We start from the raw sequence: 13498 nt of genomic DNA on the forward strand, positions 1-13498 counted from the left end.
TCGCCATTCTTGGCCTTGAGGCTTCCAAGTTCGTCGGTCAACTTCTCTTTGTTCTTCTTCAGTCGCTCGACCTCCTGATTGGCGTCAGGTACAACTCACCCTGTGCGTTCGGTTTATTCGGTTTACATAGTTCGATTTATACGGTTTTTTAGTTTGTATGGTATTAATACTTCGGTAAATATGGTATGAAATTAAAATACGGTTCGGTTTCAGTATATACCAAATTATTTCGGTATGGTTTCAGTATATACCATAAAAACCAAAGTTGATGCGAATTTGAAAATGACGTAATAATAATTAGCAAATTTATGACTCAAAACACATACTATTCTACACAAATAGTATATGACTATATATATAAGTATATATGCATGCATTGATTCATCTGTTGATGGTTATGCACGTGCTTAGAATTTTAAAAATAGAAAAATGACTATGTTACAAGAAAAAATTATGTGCTTAGTAGTGAATTTGACTCATGTACAAGAAAAATGACAACTTGTATCGTTGTTCATCTCAAGAAATATAAATTTATTTTTACTTCAGTTTATTCGGTTAACCGTTCGGTTTTTCGGTATATACCATAAAAACCAAAGTTCAAATCGGTATGAAAAGTTCATACCATACCGAAACCAGAAACCATAAAAACCATAAAATTGGTTCGGTTCGGTTTATTTTCGGTATGGTTTTTTGGTTCGGTTTTCAAATGCACAGAGTGAGATACAGCAGTCTTTTCAGCTTGGAGTTTTCTTCTTCTAACTTGCCGACTGAAGCAAGCTTCTTGTCAGCAAGTGCTGTCTTCTCGCGCGCCTCCTTCTGTGCTGCGGCAAGATCCAGATCCTTCTTCTCCAAAGCTCCCTTCATTTTCTCTAAAGAAATAACATTCTTCAGGCAAGCTTGGAGTTGGCGATTTTCACTACATACATCTGCTCGAGTGAAGCCGCTCGGTTCAAAGATGGAAAGGAAAAGTGCCAGTGTTGGGATATGAAGCGGTCGATTGGTTACCTCCCATGGCAGCTACTTCATCACGAGCGGTCTTGAGGTTCTTCTTGGCCAGTTCCAGATCAAGGTTGAGGCTGATTTGTTGTTTGTTCATGTCAGAAAGTTGAGCCCCAAGATCACAAGATTTCTGCAGTCACAGCCATATCAGTCGACAGAGATAAAAAGAGATAATTATTCTAAGACTACCGCCGAATCAAACATTCAACGACAGTCTCGGGGACTACACCAAGTGGGTGCACTTAGCGTGCCCCCACTGATTTTCAGACCACAGTCGACGGTCGACTGGCTTTAAAAAAAGACAGATCCAAATTCTCAGACCACAGTCGACTGCCCGAAGTCAACTACGGTCTCAGGGACTACACCCAATGGGTGCACTCAGCGTGCCCCCACTAGTGCAAAGAATCAGTTCAAACTGACACAAAGAGATATACTATTTCCGAACAGCCACACTCCAGCGGGTGATCAGACAAGAAAAATGGTCGATCAAAAAATCAATTAACCTGGACATTGGCTTGCATGGCAGCTCCGGCGTTGAAGGCCACCTGACTGGCCTCATGCACCACCTTCAGCCGCCCCATCACAAGGTTTAGTTGAAGAAGAGCTTCTCTGGCAGCAGCCGGTGGATCGTCCGGAGTTTGATATGCAGTAAAAAGTGACGGAGGTAGAGCAATCGAAGCGGCCACCGGATCTGAAGCATGGAGTGACGTCGGCGCAGCAGGAGCCTGAGCAGCTGATCCCGAGGGACAATCAGTCGACAGAGGAACAACGAAGGTGACGTTGGTTCGAGCCGGGTCTGTTGATCGCTCGACCGTCGCCCCAGGCGTCCCAGTCGACCGAAGAACTTGGGCTTCGGACACCTTCCTGCCCGGCTCCTTGTCCTTCCTCCTCCTTCCTCTCAGCGGTACTTCCTCTTCATCGTCTGGGAGCACAACAATGTCTCGTGGGGCTGCAATAAACAGAGAGAGCCATAAAGACAACTGACCAACATTCCAGTCGACCAAACAAACTTCGAGTCGGGCAAACTTACTGGCTTTGGAGGTGACAGCGTCATCAGCTTCCTCACCGGCAAGGGTCTTGTCAACATCCATATCAGTCACATCCGAGGTCGGGCTATACAGGTTCATCATCCGCTCGTTCAGAACAAGAAAACCGATCGGAACGAGAAAATATGAGAAGAACATTTACCCAGAGGCAACGGGGACGTCCATCTTGATCCTGGGCAAGGTCTTCCGAGCCTTCGAAGGATTAGCTTTGGGCTGCTTGGGGACCGTCTCAGTCAACTCTGGAGTCGGAGACCGAGCGCGCTTGTGTGATGGAGCACTCGACGCCACAACTTTGCCGCGTCTGTTCACGGGGGCGTGTCGCTGCTTGGATCGATGTTCAGAGCGAGGCGGTGAGTCGGCCACCTCCTCATCGTTAGACTCGTCACTCTCATCGTCTTCACCATCAGCTGGGGACTCCCACTCGCCGCTCTCCTCGGCGCTGTCCCTGCCCTCTTGGTCTTGCTCCAGGGCTTGTTCATCATTGGGCATCGAATACATCTCCTTGTAGATCTGCAAAACAAGGAACCGATCATAAGTCAGTCGGAACCTCAATCAGTCGGAAAATATGTTCAAGAATTCAGTTATGACGACCAGACCTTGTCTGGCAGGTTGCTGTCGCTGAAAGGGCCGACTCTCCTGGCACCCCTGGGGTTGTCTTTGTTCCCGGTAATGCTCATCAGCCAATCGGCCACGGGTTTGGCCTCCACTTCCTCCGGATGAACCCGAGTAGTGTCGCCAGCCCCAGAGTACATCCACATAGAATGATCGCGAGCTTGGAGGGGTTGGATCCGCCGACTGAGGAACACCTCGAGCAGGTCCATACCAGTGACGCCCTGATTGATTAGTTGGACTACTCTCTCAACTAGCATGCCTGTCTCTGCCTTCTCAGCAGCGGTCACTTGCAAGGAAGATGGAGTTTGGACACGGTCAAAAGAAAAAGGGGGAAGTCCGGTCGACTGGCCTGGGGTCGCGATATCCTGGCAGTAGAACCAGGTCGACTGCCAGCCCCTGACCGATTTCGGAAGAGTCATCGGAGGAAAAGAGCTCCTCTTCCTCTTCTGAATGCCCAGGCCCCCGCACATCTGGATAACGTGGGTTTTCTCGTCTTTCGAGTTTGCGTTCTTCACGGTTTGGGATCGGATGGTAAAGATGTGTTTGAAGAGGCCCCAGTGTGGTCGGCACCCCAAGAAATTCTCACACATAGAGACGAACGCAGCAAGGTACGTGATGGTATTGGGAGTAATGTGATGGAGTTGGGCACCGAAAAAGTTTAAGAAGCCCCGAAAGAAAGGATGTGGTGGAAGCGAGAAACCGCGGTCGACATGGGTGTCGAGCAAGACACACTCACCCGGTTGCGGCTGCGGCTCCGATTCCCCCCTCGGCAGGCGTGCAGACTCATGGACGATCAGCCCTAACTCGGCCAAATCATCCAAGTCCTCTTGCCGGAGCGAAGATCGGATCCAGTCTCCCTGGATCCAACCTGACGGCAGCCCCGAGCGCGATGAAAACCCCCAATTCATCTTCTTGTTCTTCGCCGCCCCCGTCGCCTTCTTCGCACGCTCTAACGCTGCGGTTTTGTCCTTCCCCATGGAGGCAGAACAGCGGTGTCGAGAGTGGTCGTGCTAGGCGAGGTGGAGACGCGAGAGGAAGAAGAAGGGGAATGAGCACGCACGGTGCGAATGCCTCGGCTTCGCCGGTTTTAAAGGCCTACTTCCGAGTGGCTGACGCGTGGGCCCGATCAGTCCTGTCAAATCCCCCCAACAGTTGCACACGTGATACGTGGCGAAAAAGGTGGCGTGGAGATCGAAACGTCCGATTTATCTACTCCACTTACCGCGGGACGCTCCGCCTGGCGCGCTTCCACCCAAATTCGAATCCCGTGAGATCCGGGATCCTCTGTAACCGATCTCACCAAAGATTCCAATCAGAGATATCACTCGACAGATGTCACTGAACAAACCAGTCGGTGATTTTTGAATCGATCAAGGCGACTGAAACGAAGTCGAAAGTTTCAACAGCTGACCTCCACTCGGAGAAGGAGACAAGGCAGATCAAGGGCAAGAACCAGGTCAACTACCATCCTTCTTTTTCACTCAAACCTCGATCCATTCGGGGGCTAATGATGTAGACGCAGACCTAGGGTAGGGTAATAGGCCTGACCTATACGCCCCACCTAAAGTCTTGTCCTAAGAACTAAGAAGTTCAAGAATCAGAAGCAGAGGACCAGCAAAGGTGTCGAAGCGAAGTCCACTTGACCTATCAATCACTCGGAGACCTCTCTTACTCAGGTCACTCGACCACCAAACCACTCGACATATCAGAAGACCTAAAGCCACTCTGCGCAGCAACGGTCAAGCATTCATTCGCATACTTAATGCTCATTTGTAGCACTTTAATACAGGCGTTATCTGTAACGCCTCCTCTTAATGTATATTGAACCCTGCGTAACGGAGGGGAGCTGGGGTCCTGGCGTACTCTATATAAGCCACCCCCCTCCTCTGGGACAAGGGTTCGCACCCCCTGTAACTCACACACGTATAATCCAGTCGACCGCCCCGGGCTCCGAGACATAGGGCTGTTACTTCCTCCGAGAAGGGCCTGAACTCGTAAACCTTGTGTGTACAACTCCTCCATAGCTATGATCTTGCCTCTCCATTCCTATCCCCATATTCTACTGTCAGACTTGGAACCACGACAACTACTATTACGTTACTTTACATTATGAAGGTAGTAACTTAGACTAGTGTCATATGCTTGACACTAGTCTAAGTTACTCACCACTACGACCAGCCTAACATGTGTTACTAGTCTATGTTACTACCTCTATAATGGGAATTAGGCTAGTCATAGCGGAGAGTAACTTAGACTAGTAACATACATATGTTACTAGTTTATGTTACCGCCTTCATAGTGGGAAGTGTCATAGGTGTAGTAACATACATATCTTCATTTATTGCTTTGTAGACTCATTTTGTATTGGAAACCGCTATGATGGTAACATATTATGTTACTCTATTTGTCTCTCTCCTCTTTAATTACATGACACATCATCTTTTTTGCTTATGTGGCATCTATGTTACTACTTATGTTACTCCCACTATGACTAGCCTTAATATATGTGTGGTGTCAAACAACACTTATTTATTAGGTTATAGACTCATCTTGTCTTGGTATGTGTGATGTTACTCATACTCCCTCCCATCCATTATAGTTTGCGTATAACTTTAGACCCACATACCAAGGTGAGAATTTTGTGGGTGAATTTGGACTAGTATGCCCCTCTGTCTGCATGAAAAAGGCAGTGCTATATTTACTGTTGCAAACAGACTGGCCGCATGTAACCGTATTTTACTCCCACGCAGAGGCCGCATGCAAATCAATTGGCCGCACAGGCGCCTCTCCCTCCCAAACGCATGCGAACAGTTGCATGCAAAGCAAATAATTAGGGGTAGAATAGGAAAGAATGGCCAGAAGATTCTACCGCGCAGACTAATACGGGGAGAACGAAAAAACCTTAGACGCAAAGTAAAAAGGACCGGGAGTACTATGAGTAGCTAGCTATGTTACCACATATCTCCTTTTTATTTATTAATTACTTGCCACATCATCTATTTTATTCAGATATGTGTGATGTTATCACCTATGTTACTCCCTCTATGGGTAGTTTTTGCACAATACTTGTGCATTGGAAGAGGTCTTAGAGTATCTCTAGCAGACACCGCATCCGGCCGGCCCGCAAAACCCACTTGCAGTTCGCGGAAAACGGTCTTTGCAGGCTGGCTCGGACGGTCGCAGATGCAGACTCCCCCAAATGGAACCGTATAAAAGGATATTCACGGAATATACTTTTTTACGGGTCGGCTTTTTGCGGGGTCTGCTCGGGCACCGCCGCGTCGACCCGCAAACCGAAAACGCCCAATTCTCTAATTTGACATAGGTTCCCACAAATAAGTTCAAATTCAAACAACATAACACAGTTTACGCGCAAATAAAAGCTTTAGCTAAGTAGGACAAATGCAAAAGAGGGTCTTGCAAAAGTGACGACCACGTCCGGCATCATCTTGGTCGATCTTCATACCGCGCCATCGAGTCCATCTTGAAGTTCATCGCCACCACTGAATCCACCTCCGGCGTTTGTTTCAACTCCCGCACCGAAATCATCGACATTGCCACCATATGGGGCAGAGAAAACATCTCCGGCACTGTAACACGCACTGGCCGACGCAACCATTCTCCTATTCAAGATTTCTCTCCTTGCCATATCATGCCATTCTTTGGTGAGGTGGTCCATGTCATTGCGGTTCATTGTCATTATCTTGTTCTCTTCGGCGAGCAACTTGGACATGGCTTTGTTTTCAACGGCACGTGCTCTTCTCTCCTCAATGACCGCTTTGCGCAGCCCCTCTTCCTTGAGCAATTGCCACTTTTCTTGCTTCTCCTTTTCCTTCTTCTCGGCCAACTCTTTCTTGATCTCCAACGACTTCAACAATATCAACTCATTTGATTGCACCATGGCATCAATCTTCTCCCTCAAGCTCGATGCTTCATGATCTCTCTTCATCTTCTCCATAGTCTTCTTGTCGCCATCGGGCTTGTTCAAATTTCTAGGGCCATCTTCATCCATGTTTGTAAGTGAACCTCTCTTCAGTGGGGATTCTTTGTCGATCAACTTCCACTTCTCGCACTTTTTTAGCAAGTCCCAACAATGCTCTAGTTTGAAGAATTTGCCTTCTGAAGCTTTCATGTCTTTGTATCTATGTTGGGCAATTTTGTCCTACACAATTTGAACAAAGTGAAATGATGCAATCATTTCATATGATGCAATATGATGATGCACAACTTGAACAAAGGCAAAACAAACTCACATAGTCGGATTCCACGGTTCCACTTGGAGGTGCATTCGGTACTTGCTCCAAGCAAGCTGCCCAACGGCTGCACATAGGCTTGATCACCTCCCAACGCGCTTGAAGTGACCGAAATGTTCGTGGAGTCCTATTGGGGTACTTTGCCATCATGCGGAAGTATTGATCTTCGATCCTTTGCCAATATCTCTTGGCGGTTTGAGAAGTACCCGTGCATGCATCAAGAGACACCGCACTCCATGCATTGATCAGAACTTGATCTTCCAAGATCGTGTAGTTCTTCGATCTTTGGCTTTTCCCAGTTTTTGTTTGCGATTGCTCATACGCTACCTCATCGATCTCCTTTAATTCTTCCTCACAACCATGATCATCCACGCCGCCCTCTGTTTCATTGTAGTCGAATGCGGCGAACGGGGCTTGATCGATGTCAACGGAGTTGGTGTCCAACAAGTTCACGAACTCAGCGGTTGCATTGTTCGAACCACCGCTATAGTGAACGACAACAAGTCACGAGATATCGCAAAATGGCTAAAAGCAAAGAAAATTGCCATGACCGAAGACGCATACCTTCCGGCCATTTCGTCAAACACCTCGCTTGCGGGGGGAGCAACACCGTTGAGCGGCATCGCCGGGGAACCTCTTTCTGGGGCGGAGGGAGTGGATGAAGGAGGCGGCTTATTTGTAGCCGGAATCCTCTTCCTCTTGACGTCGGCAGCCTTGGCGACCTTCTCCGCGGCCGACCGGGATCGCGCAGCAGCGTTGGCGCCCGGAGCACGGGCCTTCGCGGGGGGGGGGGGGGGGGGGGGGGGGGGCAGCCGGATTCCCGCCCTGCACGACCATGTTGCCCTGCCGCTTGTAGGTAGGCGCGGCGGTACCTTGGGCGACGACGGGGCCAACATGGCCGGCGACGAGATCCGCTTGAGGGGATTGAACGTGCGCGACCTCGACGGTGATGGGGGACAACAAGGAGTCAGCCATGGCGGCGAAGGACGGCCGGGGAAGATGCACCAGAGTGTGCGGTGGCGGGGGTGGGGGGAATGGGAACGGCCGCGCGGAAATGTTCCTCCCGCCAAATCTCGTTGCGGATAGGGGTGAGCTCGGGTCGTCCTCCTAGCCCGTGAATCTGAAGGTCGGGGAAGATCTTTTGTCGCGCCCCGCAAAAAAAATCGGGTCGGCCACGAATGCGGTGTCTGATCGGGCAGGTTTTCCCGCCCCGACCCGCATTTTGGCGGTTATTTTGTGGATCGGGGCAGGATGCGGGGTTTGCTAGAGATGCTCTTAGTACACTATAACCAACCAGAACCACTGACAAACCAGAATATATGTCATCATATTGCTTCAATGCTTCATAACAAAACGTAACTTGCATAATTGCACCACACGCCACTTTTGTTTTCTTCTTCTATAGCTCAACTGTGCCTAATCTAACTAACAACTTTTTTTGCCATGTTTTCCACGAATGTCATCAAACTTTGCAACCAATCAAAACATTTGTCAATGTTTGGCGCAATAAAAATCAGTTTTTTATTTTACTGTGGTGTGTTGCGTTTCACATCCCTACATGGATGTTACTATTTCCATCCTTGTTTCACTAACCGGTGATTGCGCACATTGGTGTTTGCATCATCTTGCAAATTTGATAAGAAAAAAACACAATACCTTTGATGGATTATTTGAATTCTATAATCCTTATTTTTTATTAGTTGTTCTAAATAATTCTATGATGCTGTTTTCGACTTTTTCGTTTGCAGAGTTAGTAGTGTGTCCAACCTATGTTTTCTTTTTCTCTTGGTGGATGTGATAAAATTTGCGCATTCTTGATAATTCACCTTTGTGATCTCAAGGATGATATGGTTTGAATCATCTTTAATTTGCTTTACTTCTATTTTACGAATTTTCTCTTTCCAGATGACTCGATGCATATGTGGTCTGGTAGATAATAATTTGCTTTGTTTTTATGTCAGTTTGGTTGATGATGCAAAAGAGATGCTTCACTTGAGATCATGTGAGCTCTGGATTAGAACAACACTTTCGCTTCTAATCGTCATGTTGGTCATAAAGAGCAAAACCGGGTGCATTCAGTCCAAGGTATAAGGATATAATCCTTGCGAGCATTATGCCGCAATGAATGATCAGATTGTATGTTTTTCTTCGCGGTATCTAATTAAGTCGGGATCGAGCTGTGATACTGGTACGTGTTCCGTCATATATATTCATCAAAGACAGCATGCATGTGGGCAGATCATCTTACTTGATGTGCCATCCTTCGTTGTTGTGTTCATTCTCATATATTCTAACAATAATAATTATTATTAAAATGGTTCCTTTCAATAGTTTTAATAAATTCTCTTGGTCCAGAGCTGGCCAGCCACACACATGACACATCCCTCCCCATGAGGCCATGACTGAGGCTCGGCTAAAACAAAACACCCAAGGTCGACGACTAGTCGATCTCAACCCCATGCACCACGCCCATCACGCAGCAAGTAGCTTAGCCGCCGCTCCTTTTCTTATCCCCAACACTCCCGCGCCAAGCCGTGGCCACAAACGTCGGCCGGACCACCCACACGTCGGCGTCGGCCATGCCGTGACCGTGTCACTCCACTCCTCGCGTCGCCATTGGCCCAGGTCACCAGAGAAAGAGCACTGGCAAAGGCCAGCTATATCCGCTCCGGATCGGGGCCCTGGAAACCTGTGGAGCAGAAGCTCCGGCCATGGCCATCCCATCCTCCTATTTAGCCGCCATCTCCCCCGCATCCTGTCACTACCAGTGATCTCATCGGATCGCGCAAAAAGCTTCGAAAAGCAAAAGCATGGCCCTCCCGTCGCCCGCCGGCATCGCCAAGCCCAGGCTCCACCTGCTCCTCAACCACAGGCGCGCCAGCTCGTCGTCCGTCACCTGTGAGTGGCCGCTCGAGCTCTCCCCGCCCGGACCGTGCGCCGAGTTCTTGGACTCTTGCTCACTTTCGGTTTCTTCGCTTGCTTCCAGGCTGCAGCAGCAACGGGCGGTCGTCGTCTGAGCCCGAGGACTGGGCGGCGCCGTCAGGGGACGCCGTCGACTGGCGCTCGTTCCGGGCGCAGCTCGTCCTCAAGGAGCAGTACGCGAAGAGCGTCAACCCGGCGCTCAGGGCGTCGTGGGCGCCGGCGGCGAAGATCGCGGACAAGTGGGCGCACCCGCTGGTGGAGCCGGAGAAGGGGTGCCTCCTGATCGCGACGGGGAAGCTGGACGGGTCGCACATCTTCGAGCGCACCGTGATCCTCCTGCTGTCGGCCGGGGTTCTCGGCCCCGTCGGCGTGATCCTGAACCGGCCCTCGCTCATGTCCATCAAGGAGGCGCAGTCCCTCTTCGCCGAGGAGGCAGACATCGCCGGCACCTTCTCCGGCCGCCCGCTCTTCTTCGGCGGGCCGCTGGAGGAGTGCTTCTTCCTGCTGGGGCCGCGGGAGGGCGCCAGCGCCGCCGACGACGTGGTGGGCCGGACGGGGCTGTTCGAGGAGGTGATGCCGGGCGTGCACTACGGCACGCGGGAGAGCGTGGGGTGCGCCGCGGAGCTGGTCAAGCGCGGGGTCGCCGGCGTGCGGGACTTCCGCTTCTTCGACGGGTTCTGCGGGTGGGAGAGGGAGCAGCTGCGTGACGAGGTCCGCGCAGGGCTGTGGCGTGTGGCCGCCTGCAGCCCCGCCGTTCTCGGGCTCACCGGCATCGGGGGCGGGCTGTGGGAGGAGGTGCAGCAGCTCGTCGGAAAGAGGAGGGTGTGGTAACTAATTGATCGTACAAGGCTTACAAGGCTACATATACTAGTACTTGCTAGGTAGAAATTGTACATTATACTTGTGAAAAATGCTTCACAAGATAATTAATTTCCCTATAATTTTATACTTACGTTACATGTTCATACAGAGATTAAAGACCAATCTTTCTATTTTGGGACGGACAGCGTATTTGACGTGCATATAGGCTTGTCTCCGGTCAATTCCTTTCTATAGATTTTGACTAAAACATTTCTTTTGCGATTAATTATTGAGAAAATTGTCCCTCTAAATTTTGACAAAAATTACGGGGAAAATGCATCAACATCTACAGTACCATAACAATATCATTAGATCCATCATAAAATATATTCTATTTTTTAAATAAAATTTGACGTAAGACGAAGCTAATATGCAATGTGTTTTAAAAATGGAGAGAGTATCAACAGAGTAAAAACACCTTGTATTTTGCATAACTTTTTGAGGAGAATTATGGCATGCACTGTCGACCATTACCCTTTAGAGGTAGAAAGTGTCACTTAACATGGAGAAAAACTATAAGGAATAAAGAGGGAGACAAACTACTACCCAGCCTTCTTCTTGTAGACGTTGTTGGGCCTCCAAGTGCTTAGGTTTGTAGGACAGTAGCAAATTTCCCTCAAGTGGATGACCTAAGATTTATCAATCCGTAGGAGGCGTAAGATGAAGATGGTCTCTCTCAAGCAACCCTGCAACCAAATAACAAAGAGTCTCTTGTGTCCCCAACACACCCAATACAATGGTAAATTGTATAGGTGCGCTAGTTCAGCGAAGAGATGGTGATACAAGTGCAATATGGATAGTAGATAATAGTTTTTGTAATCTGAAAATATAAAAACAGCAAGGTAACTAATGATAAAAGTGAGCGTAAACGGTATTGCAATGCGTTGAAATAAGGCCTAGGGTTCATACTTTCGCTAGTGTAAGTTCCCTCAACAATACTAACATAATTGGATCACATAACTATCCCTCAACATGCAACAAAGAGTCACTCCAAAGTCACTAATAGCGGAGAACGAACGAAGAGATTATGGTAGGGTACGAAACCACCTCAAAGTTATTCTTTCCAATCAATCTGTTGGGCTATTTCTATAAGTGTCACAAACAACCCTAGAGTTCGTACTAGAATAACACCTTAAGACACAAATCAACCAAAACCCTAATGTCACCTAGATACTCCAATGTCACCTCAAGTATCCGCGGGTACGATTATACGATATGCATCACACAATCTCAGATTCATCTATTCAACCAACACATAGAACCTCAAAGAGTGCCCCAAAGTTCCTACCGGAGAATCACGACAAAAACGTGTGCCAACCCCTATGCATAGGTTCATTTGCGTAACCCGCAAGTTGATCACCAAAACATACATCAAGTGAATCACGTGGTATCCCATTGTCACCACAGATACGCACGGCAAGACATACATCAAGTGCTCTCAAATCTTTAAAGACTCAACCCAATAAGATAACTTCAAAGGGGAAACTCAATTCATTACAAGAGAGTAGAGGGGGGAGAAAACATCATAGGATCCAACTATAATAGCAAAGCTCGCGATACATCAAGATCGTACCACCTCAAGAACACAAGAGAGAGATCAAACACATAGCTACTGGTACATATCCTCAGCCCCGAGGGAGAACTACTCCCTCCTCGTCATGGAGAGCACCGGGATGATGAAGATGGCCACCGAAGAAAGATTGCCCCCTCTGACAGGGTGCCGGAACGGGTCTAAATTGGCTTTCGGTGGCTACGGAGACTTCTGGCGGCGGAACTCCCGATCTATTGTATGTTCTGAAAGTTTTAGGGTACGCGAGTATATATGGGTGCAGGAAGTACGTCGGTAGAGCTTCGGGGGCACCACGAGGCAGGGGGCGCGCCCTAGGGGGCGCGCCCTAGGGGGCGCCCCCTACCCTCGTGAGCACCTCCCTTGGCTCCTGACGTGGGTCCAAATCCATCTGGTAGCTTTCCTTCCAAAAATAACTTCTCCAGTTGATTTCGTTCCATTTCGACTCCGTTTGATATTCCTTTTCTTCAAAACACTGAAATAGGCAATTCTGGGCTGGGCCTCTGGTTAATAGGTTAGTCTCAAAAATAATATAAAAGTGGATAATAAAGCCCAATATTGCCCAAAACAGTAGATAACATAGCATGGAGCAATCAAAAATTATAGATACGTTGGAGACGTATCAAGCATCCCCAAGCTTAATCCCTGCTCGTCCTCGAGTAGGTAAATGATAAAAACAGAATTTTTGATGCGGAGTGCTACTTGGCATAATTTTAATATAATTCTTCTTAATTATGGTATGAATATTCAGATCTAAAAGATTCAAGACAAAAGTTCATATTGACATAAAAATGATAATACTTCAAGCATACTAACTAAGCAATTATGTCTTCTCAAAATAACATGGCCAAAGAAAGTTCATCCCTACAAAATCATATAGTTTAGTCATGTTTCATTTTCGTCACACAAGAATGCTCTCATCATGCACAAACCCGATAACAAGCCAAGCAATTGTTTCATACTTTAGTAATCTCAAACCTATAAACTTTCACGCAATACATGAGCGTGAGCCATGGATATAGCACTATGGATGAAATAGAATATAATGAGGGGGTTATGTGGAGAAGACAAAAAGGAGAAAGTCTCACATCAACGAGGCTAATCAATGGGCTATGGAGATGCCTATCGATTGATGTTAATGCAAGGAGTAGGGATTGCCATGCAACGGATGCACTAGAGCTATAAATGTATGAAAGCTCAACAAAAGAAACTAAGTGGGTGTGCATCCAACTTGCTTG

The 13498-nt window shown here is 48.0% G+C and overlaps 1 protein-coding gene across 1 annotated transcript; it reads left to right on the forward strand.

Annotated features, from left to right (window-relative positions):
- Positions 1-9562: 9562 nt before the first annotated feature.
- LOC125521593 (UPF0301 protein Plut_0637-like) lies at positions 9563-10832 on the forward strand. Its single transcript, XM_048686650.1, has 2 exons — positions 9563-9808; positions 9897-10832. The coding sequence occupies exons 1-2, from the start codon at positions 9721-9723 to the stop codon at positions 10661-10663; spliced, it is 855 nt and encodes a 284-aa protein (XP_048542607.1). The 5' UTR covers positions 9563-9720; the 3' UTR covers positions 10664-10832.
- The last annotated feature ends 2666 nt before the right edge of the window (positions 10833-13498 follow it).

Source organism: Triticum urartu, chromosome 7 (genome assembly GCF_003073215.2).
Source record: "Triticum urartu cultivar G1812 chromosome 7, Tu2.1, whole genome shotgun sequence".
Classification (NCBI taxonomy): Eukaryota; Viridiplantae; Streptophyta; class Magnoliopsida; order Poales; family Poaceae; genus Triticum; species Triticum urartu.

Excerpts from the sequence above, each read along its gene's own strand:
- LOC125521593 (XM_048686650.1), top strand. The coding sequence starts at position 9,721 with ATGGCCCTCCCGTCGCCCGCCGGCATCGCCAAGCCCAGGCTCCACCTG. Across the intron at positions 9,809-9,896 it reads CAGCTCGTCGTCCGTCACCT|GCTGCAGCAGCAACGGGCGG; the intron begins GTGAGTGGCCGC and ends GCTTGCTTCCAG.